At 46.4% G+C, this 20,591-nt stretch overlaps 1 protein-coding gene across 5 annotated transcripts in view; it reads left to right on the top strand.

The window, feature by feature from the left end:
* Positions 1-495: 495 nt before the first annotated feature.
* The window catches only part of PDGFA (platelet derived growth factor subunit A), a 36,987-nt gene continuing 16,891 nt past the window's right edge, over positions 496-20,591 (top strand). For all 5 annotated transcript variants that reach the window (XR_007504540.1, XM_049791313.1, XM_049791312.1 and 2 more), the window contains exons 1-5: positions 496-1,439; positions 2,662-2,758; positions 10,150-10,254; positions 12,369-12,556; positions 20,435-20,561. Coding sequence is in view for 4 of the 5 variants with exons in the window: in XM_049791313.1 (XP_049647270.1) it covers positions 1,377-1,439; positions 2,662-2,758; positions 10,150-10,254; positions 12,369-12,556; positions 20,435-20,561 (580 nt within the window). In the remaining variant the exon portion in view is untranslated. The remainder of the gene's footprint in view (positions 1,440-2,661; positions 2,759-10,149; positions 10,255-12,368; positions 12,557-20,434; positions 20,562-20,591) is intronic.

Here is a 20,591-nt window from a genome sequence, read left to right as displayed (position 1 = left end):
CGCTCTGCCCCTCCCCTTCTGCAAAAGGGTAAGCCTCCCCCCCCCCCCCCCAAAAAAAAATAACGATAGGAAAAAAACCCCACGCAAACCCTCCGTGGTCATGGCGATCTCTTCCGCCTTATATAAAAGGCAGGGGCACAAGGTGGATCCCGTAAGGTTACGCGGCGGCTGTTGCGCAGCAGCTCCCAGCCCTTCCCCGCTCCTCGGCTCCCCCGCCCCAGTGCCGCAGAGGGCCGGGGTGGCGGGCAGGCTGCCCCGCTCCCTCCCCGGCCCCTTTCCTCCGGCTCTTTTAATTTATTTTTTTTTTTTTTTCCCCCCTCACATGTGGGCAGAGCCCCTCTCGCCCTCCGAGCAGGGGCTGCAGCTGGCGGCGGCCCCCACTACTTGTTGTTTGTGGGTTTGGTGCCGGGAGTACCGGGAGGAGGGACGGGGGAGGCGCATGGCTGGGAGGGGAGCGGTATATGCTGCTCCTCGCCGGAGCCACGCTCCAGACAGGCCACCGCTTCGGAGCGAACCCGGGAATCCTCCCTCCGCCAGGAGTTGCAGTTCGTCTCCGATCCCCTTGGGATTTAAACCTTCTTGCCTATCTTTTTTTTTTTTTTTTTTTTTGTCCTTCCTCCTCCTCTCTTCTCCTCCCGTGCAAAGTGGAGAAGGAACTGCACCGAGGCAGATCTTGCCGTACTGCTCCGCTCTATCCCTGCTATTCTTCGTAATTAATTATTATTTTTAACCTCACCCCAGCCGGGGAGGGAAGCGGGACCGTTCTGAGCAAGAGAAACATTGCGATCCGTATCAATAAAATTTTTTTCTTTTTTTTTTTTTTTCTTTTTTTCCCCCCTTTTTGAGAAAGGGGGAGAGGGTGGAGGGCAAGCACAGCGGGGTGGGGGAGAAGCCGGCAAATCGAGCAAAAAAAAACCCCCCCTCGGTCCCGGCGCGGAGCGGGAGGCCGCGGCGGCGGGGGGAGGCGGGCCCCAGCGCCGCCCGCCGCGAGGGGGGCCAGCCGCCCCAGACAGGTGATGGGCGTTTCGGCTGCGCTCCGGATCGACTCCTTGGGTTTCACTTTGGTCTGATCTAAGCAAATATGCAGAAGTACCGGCTGGTCTAGTCCTAAGAGCCAAGAGGAGCGAGCGAGAGCAGTAGCAGCGAAGGAGAGCGGCCACGCTCCCGTGATAGCGAGGGGAACGTTACAAACAGCGGCAGCGCCGTCATTCGGTCCGCGGCAGCCCCCGACCCACCCTGGATGCGGAGGACCCCCGAGCCACCCCGCTGCCTTTCCCCTGAGGGATGGTACTGAATCTCTGCGCGGCAGGAGCCGGCCTGCAGCTCCTCTCCATCAGCCTCGCCTTCCCTCCGTGTCTAAAGTGCACTAGACCGCGATGAGGACCTGGGCTTGCGTTTTGCTGATAGGTTTTGGCTACCTGTCCTTTACCTTCTCCGAGGTAGGTGAGAGCGGCTTTTCCTGCGTTCTCGGTCCCCGGGGGACGCCGCAGCCCGGGGGAAGGTGAGGGGGGGGGGGGGGGCGGTTCGGGACGAACCGGCGGCGGAGGGCACGGGGGGAGGGAGCGGGTTGCCCACCTGGGCTCCGCGGGCATCTCCGCGCCCTGGCCCCGCCGGCAGCTCTCGCCCTGCCCCAGCCCCTGCGCGACCGTGGCAGAAAGCGTGTTGCCATTTCACGCGTGCCACAGGCGAAGGGGAATGACCGTGCGTTCCGCTCCGGGGCTGCTGGCTGCCCTTAAAAAATTCTTCGACATCTATCTATCTTGTAATATATATATTTTTGTTTTCACGCCCCGCGGCTGCGGCGATTTGCAAACGGAGCGCTGAGCGGAGCCGCCCGGCAGCGGCCGCCCCCGGGGCGCACGGCGCTGCAGGCAGCCGACCGCGGGCACCGTTAGTGCCGCGGGCAGAAGTTGGTTGAATAAACCGCCCCAGCCCCGTCCCCAAAACGCCCCTGGCCCGGTTTTCGAAGATCACCGGGCGAGGGGCGCGGAGCCGCGTCTTCGGGGTTGCTACAGGTGGCCCCGGGTCGGGGCGAGCGCCGTGCTCGGCGCTGCGCGGCGACTCTTTTAACTTTTCCCGGCACCGGGTTTGCTTGGCACCGGGACCCGCGACGTGGGCGCTGGGAGGACGGCGGTTGGCCCCGCGGGGCACGACCGTCCTCCTCCCCGGGTCGGGGGAACCCTCGCCCGCGGCGGACTTCACGCCCGCCTGGGCAAACTTCAGCGAGCCGCTTGGCCGGGGTGGGTTTCCAGCCCGTCGAGCCGGGCTCGGGGGAGAGGAGGCTCGGCTCTGCCGGGCACACGCTCCGCCAGGCCGGGGCCGTGGCCGTGGCCGTGCCGAGCCGCCCGCCCGGCTGCGCCGTGGCGCAGTTCAGCGGGCGGCGGGCGGCGCGCAGCCCCCGCGGGCGCGCAGGAGGGGGCGGCGGGGAGCGCTCCAGCGCCCGGTGGAGCTTTGGGGGGGGGGGGGTGGGTGCGAGCGTGGATTTTTCCCCTGCTTCGTCCAAACACGTCCAGCAAACACCCTGCACCCTCCATAACCCCCCACCCCCAGCCCCGGAGCGCTCAGTGCCCGGTGGGGCAGGGGCGTGGGGGGGGGGAGGGGGGGGGAGCGCTGCGCGGGGCTGCGCGGTGACCCGCGGTGTGTGTGTGTGTGTCTTTGAAGGAGGCCGAGATCCCGCAGGAGCTCATCGAGCGGCTGGCGCACAGCGAGATCCACAGCATCCGCGACTTGCAGCGCCTCCTGGAGATTGACTCCGTAGGTAAATTAGTCCCGTCCTCCTTCCTTCCGCGCCGTCGGCCGCCGCCGCCCCGGGGGGGGAGGCACCGCGGGCGGCCGCGGCGCAGCGCCCCGCACGCCTTTCGCCGCTCCGGCGGCGCGGCCCGGGCTGCCTCGCCTCGGGGACGAGAAGGCGTGCGGGGACCCAGCCTGAAGAGCCAGGCTGGCCTGGGCAGGGGAGCTTTATTTCAAAGGGAGGCGGCGGCCAAGGGGCCGATCGGGAATTAAAACTTCGGGGGGTTCAGGGTGGAGAGGGACCTGGTGACCCTCTGTGTTTTCAGACCTCTCCGTCTCTCAGCGGAGAAGAATTTCCACAAGGTTTGTTGTTGGTCTTGCACTGCTCTGTTATCTTTAAACTACTGTCCTAGAGGTATTTAAAATATTTGAAACAATATTTATGAATGAAGTAATGTCTCTTCAAGCGCTGGGCTTTATTAAAAGGAAAATAAACCGTCTACGCTGATTTTAAACAGGAACCTGCGTATGAAGCTTACCCTTAAAAATACACTTTTTTTCCAAAAGAAAATAGCACAGGGTTATTTTCTGCATCATTAGGCATGCAAATGGGTGTAGTGAGAACGTGCAGTTCAAACAGATCGTTGCAGCAGTAAATGAGATCTAGAAGCACCGTATTACTGGGTTTCTTATCATTTGGTTTCACTTGATGCACTTTGTTCCTGGTGATTTCTTCCCTTAGTTGAGAGAGAATAAACCCGGCACCTTTGATGTGCCCAAGGGAAACCTGCATCTTTCTGAAGAGCAAACATGGAGAAAAATGAATGAGTTCTTGCTTGCGTTGGTACTGGGCCATCTCCTTTTAAACCATATGCTGTGTATTTTTGTAAAATCTGTGCCAGGTTCAATCACCTTCATTCAGCATTGCAGGATCCTTCTAGAGTTTAACTCAGTGCTTTTTGTATAGTGCTGTATTAATGAGCAGGAATGCACTAAGAACGTATTTTACAGACATAGCTTTCAATTTTCATGTGATTAGGGAGCAAACGGTTTCCCATTACACTGAAAATGGGAATATTTCTCTCTTGCACAATACTTTACCAGAGAGGCTAATTACTAATTACCAGATTCATTGGCATCGGTTTAGTATTTTTGGAGAGCAGTGCTTCATCATTATTGCTTATCACTGCAATTAAAGAAGCTTTCACAACAGGGAAGGGGTATGCAATACATATTTCCCCACTGAAGACTGTTTTGGACCAGACAAGTGCACTACTGCTAAAATCTTTTTCCCAGTGAACTCAGTGGAAGGCTTGGCTGCTGTTGCAGAAGGGCTGGATCTGAGCGCTAGCGTTTTAGAATACTGCATGCTGCTTCTGCGTTTGAGTCGATATTCTGTAGCTACCAGAAGACATTATTTTTTCAAATGCCCCAGTGTAACAAGCACATGCTTCATTTTTAAATACCACTTACAAGGAGAGCAAAAGTTCACATGGCTCCATTGCAAGAGAATCAAGCAGGCAAGTGGAGCAATGGCGGGAGCTGAATAAATTCGTAGATGTAGCCAAAAAAATTATTTCAGAAAATAATTATTTACCTCGTGGCTAATATTAACCAGAAGAGGATGCATGACCAGAAATGGAAGAGGTCAGCTACGAGTTTACCATTTCGTTTTGCTGTTTTCATGCAATTTGTCAGTTTAGAAACCATTAGAGAAACAAGACACATAAATATTTTACTATTTCAACATGAAACAGTAATGCCTTAAGACACAAACTCAAACAGTATTAAAAAATAAAAAATATTCAGCTTTTCACCCTGTTCTTGCTTATGTGAGTGCTCCTTTTGCACGCCTGCTGCGCTTTATTCTGAGCTACACAAGCAGGATTGGATCTTCATAGAGAGTAACTGGTCTTTACTACCCGCATTTACGTTTTCTGGGCACAGTCCTGCAGTCTTTACTGTCATGAGCAATTCTTATTAAGGGTTTATCAGAGTGACTAATCGAACATTGAAATTGCCATGTTTTCTTCAGTAAACAGGATCGGGCCTGTTTACTATATTTAGTATTAGCTTGGATTAGCAAATCAAATGTTTTCTAGTTGTCACTGGTAAGATAATATTTCTGAAATGTATTTCCTTAGGGCCGTAGTTGCATTTAGGGAAGGGCTAGTTCAGTGAAGGCTTGTACAGTGGATGTATTTGTATTTTATAGCATACACTCATTTAAACTGAGGCTCAGAATAAAACACTCCAGTGATTATTTTCTCCCTCGTTTTAGTGCATGGTATTGCCAGTCCTTCTGCATGTGAGTAGCCCTGTTTAAACTCAGTGGGTGGACTTGAGAATTAAGAATGGTCTTGTAGGGGAAGAGTTTGCAGGATCAGGCACGCATGCAGAAAATATCTGATATTTCTGAGTAACAAGACAGAATCTGTGGAAATTGAAGGAAGAACAGTCATTTTCTCTCCTGCAATGCAAAGCATGTATTTTTAATTGGAAAAGTAAGTTTTATAAGTCAGAGTGGGCAGGTTTTTCTTCTATTCTGACAGATTTGGTCTCTATATTGTAGCGCAGAGATGACTGATAACCCCCTTCATAAAATTAGAAACCACACCCCCAGACCATCTGGCATATTACTTAAAGAAAAACACTACCCAACATGGAGCTTATCATTGTATTCAAAACCGAAAATCCAGGCCAATTTGTCAGAGCCCAGTGCTGCATGTCCGATTCAAAGAGAAATCCCTGTAAAGGCAACATGAAAATTCCTTGTTTATGTGAGAAACAGGGTCTTATATTAATTAATTTGCTGTGATTGGGATCCATAGTCAGCGACAGAGTTTCATTGGCGTGACAGAGAGCAGAGCCTGACCCTGTTTAAAACAGAAAGCATGCACGATCCCAGGAAGTAGGCAGCTGTAGCGTGCAGAGTACAGTTTTACTACTAACAGACTAAATCACCGAAACGGGGGCATTTCCTATATTCTGCCCGTGAAGTTCTCTTTGGCTTAGCAGCGTGGTTTTTCTCCCCGCGCTTCACCTCTCCCATCTGTCCTGTGGGAGGTAGAGTTCATTTCATCACCTATTATGTTTGCCTCCCGCTGGGAACAGATTTTCCCCCAGTCGTCTCCCTGCGTGGGGAAACGCAGGGCTGAGTGTGCTTCTTTGCATGGTTTGAGGGCATCAACCACAGGGTCACCTTAGGCCATGTGAATTTAACGGCCTGTGATTAAGAACTAGCAGAGCAGCTTTTGTTAAGTGGAGAAACGTTCTAAATTAACAGTATACTTTCATGGAAAAGTGTTAGATTGCTGCAGAGCTCAATCTATTGGAAAATCTTCTGCTGACTTTGTGCTTTTGGTGTGGTGGTGCTCAAATTGAGGAGGTTACAATGCAATGTGTTAGCTTTCCTTGCACCTCTTAAACATTATGAGAGGCGGGCATCTGCCATGTGTGTCCTGTGTTTTTCCTGAGACAGATAGAGGGAATACTCCTCCTCCTTTACAGTTGGTTGATCACATCTAGGTAAAGGGAAAAAAACCTAAACAAAACAGGATCTTGCAGGCGGCTACTTATATTTCCTTTAATAGATCAAAGTTGAAAACTTAATGACATCTATCTCTGCAGTTGGATGTCAGAAGGGCATATTTTGCATCAGCCAGAAAGAAGATCAAACAAACAGATTGACGTTGCCTTGGGCTTTCTGGCTCTAGGACCGATTTGTAAGACAGACCATTTCAGTTTATTGTACCTTACATTGAATTCCTGAAAAAAAAGAGAGAATGAGAATTTCCTAAGCTGCTGCTGTTGGTACTAGAAGTGTTGGACCTACATTTTTTTGGATGCGCATCAAAGAGACATGTAGAAGGTTTGTGTTAAGACCGCATATACTGGGGATGTACCTCGCATAAAATTGTTTCGGAAGGAGATAGCAATGCAACAGTATAAATTGATAAATATAACAGTCGTCTTAGGATGCTTTCCACAGGCTTATTTAGTGAGAAGAGTAATCACGTATTGGCAGAATGTCATAAGAACTCTGTGATTTATACTCCACGACCCAGTGGAAAAATGCCAATCTGACAAAAAAGAACAATTTCAGCTACAGTAATGGATTGACCAAGGCTAATTGCAAGAGTTTTTATACCCATCATTGATATGTTGTCAGTACATAAAAGATTACAGAGAAGGTTCTTGATGGGCTGCCATGAAAACTTTTATTATTAAAACGTTAAAAGAGAGCTGCATTAATCTGGCTCCGTGTAGCATCCTCCATCTTCACTTCGTGACAAGCAGTGTTCAATTTATAAACTAAGAACCGTCCGTTTCTAAGCTTTCTGCTCTAAGCCTCATTTTGTGCGGCACTAAGCACCCATAAACTCCCATTTCCTTTGCTAAGAGTGTATCCTTATCCTGCAACTTCATGCTCCTAAATCAGTACATTAGGGGAAAAAACCTGATGCAAATTAGGTATCGGGCTTCTTTAAAGTCAAACTAGAGAGTGCTATTTGTAATTATTGTATCATCGTTGTTTCAAAGAAATAAAAGAAAGTCTTCTGGCCACACATCCAGAGTCAAGTCTGGGTTTCAAAGCTGACTTTCTGTTTTTTGGTCCTGCTTTGGGCAAGACTTCTGGTGACTTAAAGTTTGCTTGAACTTCAGTGATTTTCCCATTGACTTCACCGGGAAATGGAATTCCTTCCAAATGCCTGTGGGGATCGGGGGGGACACCAAGTGCCTTTAGCATTATAGTGTCTTCTGGCTCCAGCCATATGCTCCATAATTCTGTTTATTAAAAAAACCAAACACATCGATGCTGTGTCGATAGAAATAATACAATATGTGTTGCATAATGCATTGAGGTTTGACTGGAACTTATTTTGCAGTCTGCTGTGCTAGCTCTGTAGATCTCTTCTTTTAACCCTCACAGCGAGACATGAACTTAAGAAGTGATGTACATGCCTAAGATATGTAGCGAGACAGTGAGATACAGTATGAGCCAGAGGCCTTCTTCACCTTAGAAATCATCTTATAAGCAACACATGCTCCTCGACATGTCGTTTTGCTTTATAAACATGATGATAGAATATGGCTAATTGCAGCTGAGTTGAGCAGTTATATATAAGCACATGGCTTAACATATTGGTTAGCTGATCATACTATTCCTTTAGTCTTACCAGTTTCTTTAAACAAGACAGCAAGAAATCAGTCATGTTAGAAGGGAGCTATGCCAGCGTGTTGAATGTGGGATTAGGACCTGTGGCTCGGGCCTGCCGTACAGCTGGCATCATCGACGGTTTCTCTTTTCAGCAAGATGTCTGTGCCCACCAAGCAGTTTGGATTAGAGGCATTAGTTTTGTGTTTAATCTTTTTTAAACACTGTTTGCATGTGGACAGAGATGCTTCTTGCTCTGAGCCTAGCTTGGATCTTACACTGAGCAGAATTCATGCTGCTTTCTTTTGAATATCACTTCATTGCCTCAAACTGAGGGAGAGGTTGTGACAACTCCAAGCTGCCAAAAAGGAGGTCAGTATTAAGGTGTTGGGTGGCTGAGTGCTAGGAAGCAGAAGAGGGCTGGAGGAACATCAGAACGGATCCTCATTTTGCATAACACCATTTGGGGTCAGGTGGATAGCCTGGTGCCTTTGGAATGGCATGCGGGAGACCTGGCTCTGCTCCTCAGCTCGGTTGCAAGCTTCCTGTGGGGTCTCAGGCAAGCCATTTTATTTACCCCACTGATGAGTTTTCTGGAGTATGGGGTACAATAAAAGCAGAAATAAAATCCATTAGTCATCGCTGTGTTACATTACAGGACTGGGACTGCAAATAAGGCTCACTATCAGCTAATCATTTAGGTTCCAAAATTTCCCATCAAAAGCAGTGGGAAACAAGCACTCTACACAGGAAGTAGGAGCCAATTTATTTGGGTAAATTGAGAGTCTGGATTTCACACTGACTTATTTCAGACAAGGATCTGTTCTGCTGATAAGGAGAATAGACAGGACCAGTGGGTGATCCTGGCACTACCTCTTGGACCTCCCCTTTCATCTTCTCTTAGCTACCTACGATTGTATTTTCCAAGAAGTGAAGCTAAACCTTGAGGCAGAGAGCTCTTTCTGAGATGCTGAAGATACCACTGTCTTCATGTCTTTCCAGGCTCTGCAGGTGATTCCACAAGCTGCATGCTCTTTAGGTCAGGATTTCTTGGAGGGAGGAGAAAATTAATTGGTTGGTTTGTAGAGCAGACTCTCATGATGTCTATTACTAATAAAGCTGAGAATAAAACAAGCTCCGGAGACAGTCAACTGTGCATACAAAACAAACTGGAAGCAGGGAGCGTGACAGTGCAGAAGACAGGAGTGTAGGATGTTGGTAGCTTGTAGAGGGTAACTGAGTACTGTATAACAGCCATTTATATTTTTTAGTGCACATCACAGTTTTCTTTGGAGCCAGCAGTGAAACCTTGAAACTGTTCAGCGATCTTACAGAGGGCACTCCAAGCAGCAGAGTGCTAAAAATCTTAGTTTCAGTGTACTGGAATCTCTATGCAGTCTTCAGTTTGCTTACATCTTCCTGATCCCCTGTTTGCAGATTGTGCTTGTCATTTTCAGAACCCTACTGCATGGGACACGACCTGCACTGCTTCACTTAACAAAACCAAATAGTTGGAGCAGTTATTTTGTTGTTTTTTATGATAAATGAAATGCCAAGTTTTCCATCTTTGCTTTTTCTCATGGCCCTTTAACCCATGTGGTAGGCTTATTTAGGGAACAAGACAAGCCTGGATGCAGTCCCAGAGTTTGCAGTAGCTTCAGATGCCCCTCCAAAGGTTAGGATACTTCACAGGGGATTTGTTCTGCAACAGAGAGGCTAAAAGGAAACCCATGCTAGTTACTTTTTGCTTTTGATTCCGTCCTAGTACTGCCCTGAAAACTAAGCAAGAGAAAATTTACAGAGGCAGCATTGTTGCTTTTGGGTGTGTAATACCATATTTTTTACCATAGCCTCATAGCAGAACTCCAAAAAAACTTAGAAGAAACGTTTCACGTGAAGTATAATTGTTCTTATTTCTACACCTTTCCAGTAAGAAAAGCTGTATTATGCCTTTCACGTAACAATGCAACTGTTTTACTTTAGATATGGTTCTGTGTCACAGACTGTGCACTGTTTCTGGGGGCTTTCAGTAAAGTGGATATTAGAATTAAATTGTGCATGCTTATACGTGACATTTAACGTCTATGTCTTCCCTGCCTTATGCCCTTGCAGTTGCAGTGGCAGGAGTTACGTTAGACTAATTGCAGCAGGATTGGGTTTTATGCATATGAACAGTGCAGGTTTATATGTATGGAACAGCACTGTAGCGACACTGATGCGAATAACATAGCTGAGGTTTAATATTTTGTTTCCTGTTCTAGGATATGATGATGTTTCAGAAACAAACTTGAGATCTTATAGTGTTCATTCTGCTAAACATGCGCAAGAGAATCGTCCTGTGCCCATTCGCAGAAAAAGAAGCATTGGTAAGAAACAAGCTGTTTGTACTTAGGGAGTAAAAACAGAGGGGGTGCTTTTGGTCAGCCAAGCAGGACATTTCACTGGAAAAACGCGACACACACAAAGGGAAAAGGCCATTTCTAGTTTCTGCCTTTCTTTTTGCACGAAACGAGCCTTGCCTGAGAAGCTGTCTTCTGGAGGATGTCCATAGGAGACAGACAAGCACAAATTCTTTACATTCACTTTCCTGTTGCAGCATGTTAGAAAGCTAGACCTTGGTTAGAAAATGCTGTGATATTCAATGTATAATTCATAGTGTGGGGAACAACTACAGCAGTGTGCTTTAAAAAACATCAACAGTTGGTAGAGTTTTCAGTACAGAAGCTCCACAAAAGGAAACAGCTTGACTCTTTATTCACAAGAAAAAACCAGCTTATCCAAAAAATTAAAAGCCATTGATGGAAATGCTGGGGCATTGATTTCCATCATTGCGTAGGGCACCATGCATGTTTACAAGGGATTTTGTTCTTGCTAAACAATAATGATGGTGATCCAACAAAGCCCAAATACAAATTTAAAGAGATCCTTAGTGAATTTTAGAATAGGATTTGTATGCAGTGCTTGTTCATCTGTTTAGATCTGAGTGTTTTACCATTCCATTTGACTGTGGAAAACATCCATGATCATATCTATTATAGGTAATTCAGAGTTCATATATTTGTACTTTAAGCTATGGTGGTACGCGGTAGATAGCACAGCATGCTGTCAGCCTGGATTTGCAGTGTGAATTGGCAAGCGCACTCGTCACATTGAATGCCTCTAGAGAACAGCGGTTCTGAAACAGTCTGCTACACTTGGCACCTTACTCTGCAAGGTGTTGAATGCCTCCCCATAAAAGTCAGTGGGAACTGGGTATACTCAATAACTTGTAGGAGTTGCCAGCTATCTTGCAGTATGGGATCCGTTAATTTTCTTGAGGTCACGGCACTGGGGTTTGAGAAGAAGAATTTTCACTCTATTTAGCTGACTGAAATGCATCTCTTTCAAAACTAAGCCTAGATTTTCATGTTACAGGCACAGGTCAGGCCTGAACTTCTTGTACTTCAGAAGTAACTGAAGAAGCACAGGCAGTATTCCAGTTCCCTGACACGTCTAACCCAAAGCTATCACTGCTTCTGCTGTAAGGCAAAAAAATCCAGGCTGCCTTCAGAGAACTTACCATCAAACAAGTTGTCCCTGCAATTGCTATTTTCTGGACAGCTTTGAATTATCAGCTTGACTTCTTAGGCAGTCCCTAGGTTGAAAACAATACTTGGTTTGGATTTTTCATGGCAGCATCATGCAGCAGTACAGAGTTACTCTTTATGATCCTCAGGTGGCTGAAACTTGTCTACAAGCTCACCTTACCTGAGCCTGACAGGTATTGGTTTAGCTGCAGGTTTTTCAGTCATGCTACTTTTGTGGTTTTGCCTTATTCAAGAAAGACCCACCACGTACAGACCTTTGATAACTTCATTCAGAAAAAATGGCAGCTGCCCTTTCGGATGGCAGATGGACCAGACTCCCTGATGTGGGGATGTTAAGGTTTTGGAAGTGGAAAGTTTCAAGGTGGCACAGGTTGTTTCCCAGCTCAACCAATTTGGGTGTGATCTAATTTTCCTCAGTGCAACTTCTGTGGTGGTGTTTGCCAGGTATTGCATACTTGTGTGATAATACGTGTGTGCAGTGATCACCCCGATGTTGTAAAATAGCAGCTGCTGTTATGCAGTCGCTATGAGGCTGTATTAGAGGATCATCTAATCTGGAGAAGCCCCTGGCTTGCTGTCACTTCTAAAGAGCCGGGATTGTCTTATCTAATGGTATGTGCTCCGAGCTATGTTGGGAGCCAGGCCATTGTAAACCCTTGTTTTAGGGCTGGGCTTTTGGGAGTGAGTCAAGCTTTTCCCTAGGGTAGCACACACGGTTTGGTGGTAGGCAAACAGTACTCAGCACCGACTTGTCAGTGAGCAGTGGGAACTGAGAACACCATCTCAACCCGCCAGCTACGGGTGCAACTCATAAATCAATGGTGTAAAGTATCTGGGTGCTCTGAGGTGAGAGCAGCTGCTCACCTGGAAGTGTGAATTTCTTGTGTTTGCAGAGGAAGCTATCCCGGCTGTCTGCAAAACACGGACGGTTATATACGAGATACCTCGGAGTCAGATTGATCCCACCTCTGCCAACTTCCTGATATGGCCGCCCTGCGTGGAGGTGAAACGTTGCACTGGCTGTTGCAACACCAGCAGTGTGAAATGCCAGCCATCGCGGATACATCACAGAAGTGTCAAGGTGAGCAAATCGTGGCTGCGGAGCCCTAAGAGGGTCCCCTTAAGTCTAAATACTCCAGGTATTCTTGTGGCCGTTCTGTATGACCTGGTTCTCTGTTATCCATCATCATAGCCACAGGATCAGGTACAGTGCTCCTCTCCATTTTGAGTGAGCAGATGGCCTTTTCAAGTTGCATGATTACTGGGAAATCTTGGGTTTGGATTTGGTGTTCACAGGATTCCCTTTAGGTTTTTCTTCTTTTGTAATGAAAATAAAGTTGCTTCTCTGTCTTTCCCATGATCTCGCACAGTACAAATCTTAAAGTTAAGAAGATAAAATGACTCAAGGGGCATTGGACTTAAAAAAATAAATAAATCACAGTATGGAATGCTGTTTTCTTAATTAAATATTATGCAGCCTAAATTGGGCTTTTATATTTGACAACATAACACTTTTGATCTGAAAAAATGTGTTTCAAATTATCTTACCCCAGGGATAGAAGACTCAACGGCTTCATGCTGTATTTACTCATTAGAGAAAATCCCTGTTGCAATTTTCCAGTAAATATTACGTGAAATATTTCCTATGTTCATTTGGCTTCACTATGTTCTAATTTTTATCAGTGTTTAAACAAGTAATGCTGATCTACATCTGTGTGTAGGAGACTGGACTTACACTTAGCATTTATATTGTTAAGACTCTGAGTTCTTGTTGTCCTGAGTATTTTAAGAGCAGAATTTAAAAAAACCCCACCACATTCTTGAACATAAAATTGCCCAGCACAACACACTGATTGCTGTACTTGCAACGGATTTCTTATTGAGAAAGGTGCTGTTAATGTAGCGCTGTATGTCCTAAACACAAAATAAGGCATCTAAGGCATTTCATTGTTTTTCATACACACAGGCATGCATCTGAGCAGGATTTCTTTTTCTTTTCCATTTCTGAACATCTGAAAAATGCTTTCACACCCAAATAAGCTGGACAACCACCTGAACAGATTCCCTCAGTCTTTCAAAAAATAATTATACTTTACACTTGCTTGCTGCCTTTCCTTTGTGGGCTACACTTTGCAGTAACAATTAAAAATGAGGAAAAAAATTGGGATCAGTAATTATTCGAGGGCTGAGAACAAACTGGGGAAGTTGAAGCACTACAATTGCAAGCTGTTCAGAATAGGAGTTAAAGAGCAAAGTGCCTCAGGGTTTTAATATCTAATGCTGTTCCCTTTGGGTTTGATACAGCTTCCAGTTAATTTTGTGTAGCAACTAATACACACAAAGCAGGCGGAGATGCCCAGCAAAGAGTTGAGCCATGTATTGTGAACTTGCCATTGGTACTTGGGTGTGATATTGCAACCCTGTGCTTTTTTCCTACACCTGCAGTGATGGGGAAGGTTATAGACAGAAGTTTGGCTGTCGGAAGTCCCCTGCTGCTGGGGACACTGAGGGTTCCCTAGGAGCTGCAAACTCCACAACTGGCAGCAGCTTTGTGGGATGTCATTGTTGGGGCTGCTTCCCTAGCACACCGCCACATTAAAGAAATCTTAGTTTCTCATTCAGTCCGCTGATGCGGTTTTAGTGCTTTTACATTTGCATTCATTTTAGTAGGGTACAAGCTAAAAGTAGGCTCAGCTGAGCAGCGGCTTTTTGTGGCTGTGTAAATATATTGCAACCAGCAATATCAATATACGTCGGCCAGCTTTGGAGGACTTTTTTTTTTTTTTCCAAGCTCCAAGACTGCTCCAAACAGTCATTAAGTAGAAGGGAAAAAAAAGGACAAGAGGTCAAGCAGGAACAGGATGTTCATTGTAAAGGTTGTAGGCTGACCCCACTGTCACACCAGAAATCTCTGAACAGAATCCATATTTATGCCCTCCAGAGTCAGATCCTCTTGTAGCTTTGATATAATTGATGGTTTTATGAGCCTTTTGCCAATCCTACGTTCAGAGCTGAATGTCTGCTCATGCCATTAAGCAGCTGGCCCAGAGTGAGGGTCGCTGCAAAGGTAGGGGGAGTGGTTTTGGAGAGCCTTCTTAGCTGTTCCTGCAGTGCGGTTGGAAAGCCGTCTTGTGTTTTCCCCTGATGTCAGACTGCATAAAAGCCCTCTTTTGATTTAACATTGAAAAGGCTTTCCCCACTTCCTCTTCATTGACAAGGTAGTGAGATCATAGCTGGCCCATTCACACTAGAAAAATGTTCATCCAGAAAGGTCAGCAAGTGGGTTTGCATCATCCAACAGGCGAAAGCAAAGGGTGTTTTCTTTGTCTTACTGAGGGCTGCTGTAGTCAAGGTTAAGAGACGGCCGTGGCAGTGTGGGAGGAGCAGCGGAGGTGCTTGTCTTGGGGCATTCTGTTCCTGGGACATGATTCAAAGGCTGTAGGGTTCGGGGATGTCCTTACTTTGCCTTCAGTGAGCTTTGGTCAGGGAAGTACTGTTAATGGGCTTGTGGAATTGGAGCTGTAGGAAAGCTCCAAACCAGGGGTGATGGTGGAACGGCTTCCCCAAGATGGGTCCTCTAAGGGTTCCCTTTCATGGGGGGAGTTAGTAAAAGGTAACACCATGACAGAGTGAGCCCATGAGAGCACAGCCCCTTGTCCTAAAGACATCTCTATTCAGCAAGCTGTACCTGTACAGCCCTGCAAAAATCGGACTGAAATAAAGAGGCTGGTTGGGAGTTCCTGTTTGATAGGAAGGAAAGAATTGCATTTCTCTCCCAATAGAGTAATGGTGACAAGGATTGGTGAGTTAGGGTTGTTGGTGTCTGTTACAGACATATTTCCTCCCCTGTCTGCAAAAGCATTTCGGTAACATCTGCAGATTCTGTTGCTTCTGCACAGCGAGACCAAGTATTTACCAAGTACCAGACCATAATTTATTTGGGGGGTTTCTGAACTGAATCTTCCCAAGAGGTTTTTCATAATGTTGATCATGATGTTCTTAGTGTTTTTGGTCACAGAAGCAAAAAACAGTTAATATTATGGAGCAAATCCTGCCTATACTGCTAATTTTGAATAACCAAGCTGAGTATTACGGTTGTTTGCAGCAGTGCTCATTTCCAAATTAAGAAACGAGCTAATTCACTCCATCTACCTCAGCTTTGCCTTCTGCTTGGGCTTCAGCCATAGCCATACCAGCTTCAGCCATTTCTGAATATTCAAGGTTGAGCTGATTCGGGGAAATTGAACGCAGTATATTCTTACAGTAAATTAGTATGAGGGAAGGACAGAGAGAAAAGAAGCTGGAAAGGAGGGAATTCAGGAGCAGCTCCTCAGTTGTCATCTGGGAGTTGTGCAGAGAGGTTTCGAAGAGACAGAAAAAAACGCAGGCATTCAGAACGAGTTGTTCAGCTGAGCTACCCAGCCTCTGAAGAGGTTAAAAAAGCCTTGCAGAACAAATTGCATGCGTAGGTAAAATGGCCGTATGTCGTATGTCATGTTTGCAGGTTTAAGAACGTTTTTCTTCAGTGACCGTTTCTATGATTAGGACAAACAGCACTTTGATTTTAGCTGTGGCTCAACTGGAGATTACTGCCAGCACTTGGTGGGACCTGCAGGCAGGACCAGCTGACAGGTATCAGAGCTCAATTTAAGGATGGGAGAAACAAGGGAAACCCCGATACAGGCGGAGACGGAAAACCAGAGAGGTGCCCTCAGCGCATGAGAGGAACCCTGTCACCCCGAGTCCCCTGGCAGAGGGCAAGGTCTGGCTGCTCCCGCTCAGGGAGAAAGGACGTAGAGACCCCACATCGGCCATCCCCCTCCCGTAACGAGTCTGCTGCAGCACCCTCCGGTTCTGCCGCCGGACCCTTCCTCCCGCCGTGCCCTCCCTGAGGCACCGCCAAACCGCCCTCTGAGGCGGCTCCCGCCGCCGCTTCACCCTCCTGCCCCTCCCCCGACGCCTTCCCAGCCTGCCCCGCGGCCGCCTCAGCTTCCCGCGCCGCGGGGACTGCGTTTCCCAGCCTGCCCCGCTGCCGGCAGAGGGCTTCCCGCCGCCGCCCCCCCCTCCCCCCCCCCCCCCCGGGGCTATGACAGGGCTTCCCGCCGCCCCGGGGCTTGGCAGGGCCGCAGTTGCCCGACCCGGGGCTGTGACAGGGCTTCCCGCCGCCCCGGGGCCTGGCAGGGCCGCAGTTCCCCGACCCGGGGCTGTGACAGGGCTTCTGCCTGACCCGGGCGCTGACAGGGCAGTGCACCCCTGGGCCTCGCTTCCCTGTAGGTAAAGCTCTCCGTACCCCACACCCTAAATAACCGGGAACGGGCTTTTCTGAGGTAGGGATTTTGCCAGAGGAGTGCCCTGTCAATGTCTTTAATGGGTGTTTTAGGATGGGTGGCTGCCAGGCTCTGAGGTGGCTGGCCTCCCCGCTGCTTCCCATGCTGCCTGCGCTGCCGAGGCATGCACAGCTGGCGTGGTTGTGTCCTGGAAGGCATCGCGCCAGCCCTGCCGTCCTGTCCCTGGAGCAGTGGCTCCAGGCCTGCGAAACACTTGGTGACTTGCCAGGCCCCGCGGGATCCCTGGTCCCTGCTCAGTCGTTGTGGTGCCTTTATGCCCTGTTGGCTTACGTCTTCCTTGCAGACCTGAGGGCTGCAAAGATCACAGTTGCAAGGTGAAGGCAGGTTTTCCCTCCATCTTACCAGCACACGTTTATTTTAAGATGGAAGAAACAGATGATTCCAAAAAGCATGCTCGTTCAGTTGCTTTTTGGTTTAATTTCCTGTCCTGTATTTACCTATCAGCCACATGAGTTTTGCTGTTGTGAGGAATTTTCTGCGCTGCAACTTCTTTTGCAAGTTCCTGCCCACGATAAATTTTGGCTTTGTGCTAGTGGTGTTTTTGTCACTTCTGCTTACAGTCTTGTTTTTTTTCCCGCTGTTACTCCCTGATTTCATCTCTGCTGGAGATGCTCTAGAAAAGGTGTTCCCATGATGTTTCTGTTAGGCCATATATTTTTATCAGATTTTATTTTCATTTGTACTTAGCCACCACACCGTACCGCAGGATAGTAGCTAGAGTCTACGGTGATGCAAGTATGGTGCCAGCAATTAATTATACACCATTTAACTAAGCTAGTCAGTTATTTCACTGCCTTTCTCTTAGAGAGCTTTTATATAGTGATATTTTGTGGTTTGGAAGATTTGAGGATTTTTAGTTTTGTTGCGTTAGGGACAAGCAAAAGAAGCTGATCTTGGTTTGTTGAGGACTGACCATCTCGGAGCATTCGGCACTTGAGAATAACTGTGCAAGATAAACACCAGGGAGAAAAATATAAAGAAGAAAAAAGATGCTAACACAAGGCCAAATCCCATGATGTTAGCATAGGTATCTCTGTTTATATCCACTGAAAATCTGAACTGCAACCTTCAACATTTTAGATTAGCATCCTGTGGGCCAGCAGGTGTTAATAGATGACACAAGCACAGCAATTTATCTGGTTTGTGCTGCTTCAGTTTGAATATATGCAACATCTTACAAAATGACATTCCTTTAGCTTGCGTAGCATGAAGTAGGGCAGTGGAATGTATGCTGGATTGTATCTTAACTACAGTACAGTAAAAACCAGCTTTAAATTGCTGCATAAATTCATTATGATCCTATTCAAAGTATTATCGTTTTCAGGTTTTTTTTAATGTTGTTTAATACCAAATAGCCACAGGAACTGTATATATATTTTAGCTTGGAAAACCAAGCAAAACAAGGACAGACTTTAAAAAGCTTGATTACAGTTTATTTTTGTTGCATGTAATTTTCAATAAGACTGGTTTATTCTAACAGCTGTAATAAGCATGGCAGATCTGAAAGCTGTTTTATGATTGCTGGGTCTCTTTCTTTGTCTCTGATGATGGAGGTGTCTTAATTACTGTTTGTTTTCGTAAATTTTAAGGATTAGTCATCCTTTGATGCCAGATGACTCAGCTGTACCATACATTTTCAAATCTTTGCATTCAAAGACTTGATGGAGTTGGGTTCTGATAGGAGATTTTGAAACATACTGCTTCGACCCATAGCTGGTCTTTCAGCAAAAGCATTCTTGTATGTCACGGCCAGCTCTTAATCTGTTTATATGGAGATCTGACAGTTTTGGAACATACCTTTTAATGTGGACACTTTAGTTACTGCATCTGTCTCTCTGCAACTTTTGTTTGCTGGGTAAATGAAAATTGTCTCCAGATCCTGTTGACACAAGAGGCAGTGACTAAAATGTGGATCTGAACTCCTTGCTCCATGAAAGCTATGGCAGATTTCCCATTGACTTTTAATAAGGCCAGGATTTTGCTCTAGCTTCTGTTACTGTCATTTGGAGGTCCTTGGTAGTTTGTGTCCACAGAGCCACAAGAGTGTTTCTGGGAACTTGGGAATGTGATGTTTTTTTCCAGCCACCACTCTCATTTTGTGACACTGTTGTTCCAGTTTTGGGAGCACCAGGGAATGATTTTCATAGCGTGAAGTTTGATGTGGAGTATTAAATCCCTACCAAACACACAAGTAAACCATTACCAGGAGAGTCTAGTGTAATTGTGGATGCTTTATTTGATACTAATGGGAGCTTTTGGTTGGATCAGACTTAATGGCTTTGTCCTGTAACTTTTGTGGAGACAACCAGCCTCTCTTGTCCTTCTGCTCCCTCATCTATCTTATTTATAATGCATACCTGTACTATGTAGTCTTCTTGTTTGCTGGGACAGCCACATTGCAGCCCCCTTTTGTCAGATATTAGATAAATCATCAGTAGGACTGAGAAGCCATGATTTCATTTCAGTGATTTCCATTTCAAGCAAATGATTATCACCTATTCATGCAGTGTTTAACACAACTGTAAACTAAACATTGGACCCCTTACACACTGTCTAGCACTCTCTTTGCCCACATTATGCCGTATTCCCTTGCACAGCTGTGACCATTATGCCTGTTACACTTTGTGCAAGTTGGCACCCACCATCCCACAACCCATTTCAGCACCGCAGTACAGCAGTGTTCTTGCCCCCTGCGCTGTTCCTCGTCTCCTGGCTGCCAGCACCAAGTTGGTCAGGATGTCCTCACGTTCAGTATCCTCCCCACCCCAACATCCTTCTTCTCTGCATTGCTTTCCTTCAGATGAGAGACCTGCATGTAGCCAGAGCTTCTCCAGCATGCTGCTTCCTCTGACCTCACCTTCCCTCCAGACTTTTTTTTTTAAGGATACCAGTGCGTTGGCCCAAAGTGGAGCAGTGCAGTTGGAAGCAGTTGGATGGACTGTAGAGAAATAGCATACCTGCCAGCTACCCACAATAAAGCCAAAGGCTGGATCCAGTTTGCGAGTGGTAGTTCCCTTGGACCTAAAAAACAGTGCATGGGAGCTCTTGTAAACAAGTCCCAGGTCATTGCAAGTGAGTAGGATTGAGGTTGCTGCTTTCTCAGCTGATATTCAGATCCTGGTTCTGTATTATTGAGGACACTACGTTCAGAGGGGTCTGGAGACACCAATTTGTAAATAATAAAACGTATTACAAACCAACCTAATGCCTTCACTGTTAGCCTTCAGCTTAAGAACAGTGGTCAACCTGTACGGAAGATCAGGCTAAAATTGGCAGTCTACAAGAACAACCACTGATTGGAATCTGTATAGAAGCTTATTGTGATATATGTGAAAGCTGAGCTGCTTACAACTTCAAACCAAAATGAATGGGAAATTGTTTTATCTCTTGGGGGAAAAGAAAGTTGTTTCAAACTGCTGAACTTGAATAAACAAATAGTCTCTGCAATAAATAGTAACACGATGCACAATTAAGATAAAAGATGATTAGTGTGCTAGCATTTTATATGGGTTTGGCTACATTAAAAAATAGAGGTATTTAGTTACCTGTCTTCAGTTCTGAACTATAACTATGTTAATGTGTCTCAGTACATACCTCATCATATTTTATAGGTGGCAAAAGTGGAATATGTTAGAAAAAAGCCAAAATTAAAAGAAGTTCTGGTGAGATTAGAAGAGCATATGGAATGCACCTGTACATCATCAAATACTAATTCAGATTATAGAGAAGAAGAAACTGGTATGTTTTCATTTTATTTTTGCATTTATG

This window comes from Accipiter gentilis, chromosome 33 (assembly GCF_929443795.1).
Source record: "Accipiter gentilis chromosome 33, bAccGen1.1, whole genome shotgun sequence".
Lineage (NCBI taxonomy): Eukaryota > Metazoa > Chordata > Aves > Accipitriformes > Accipitridae > Astur > Astur gentilis.
Note: the sequence above shows the minus strand (reverse complement) of the source record. Positions and strands in the feature narration are given on the sequence as shown.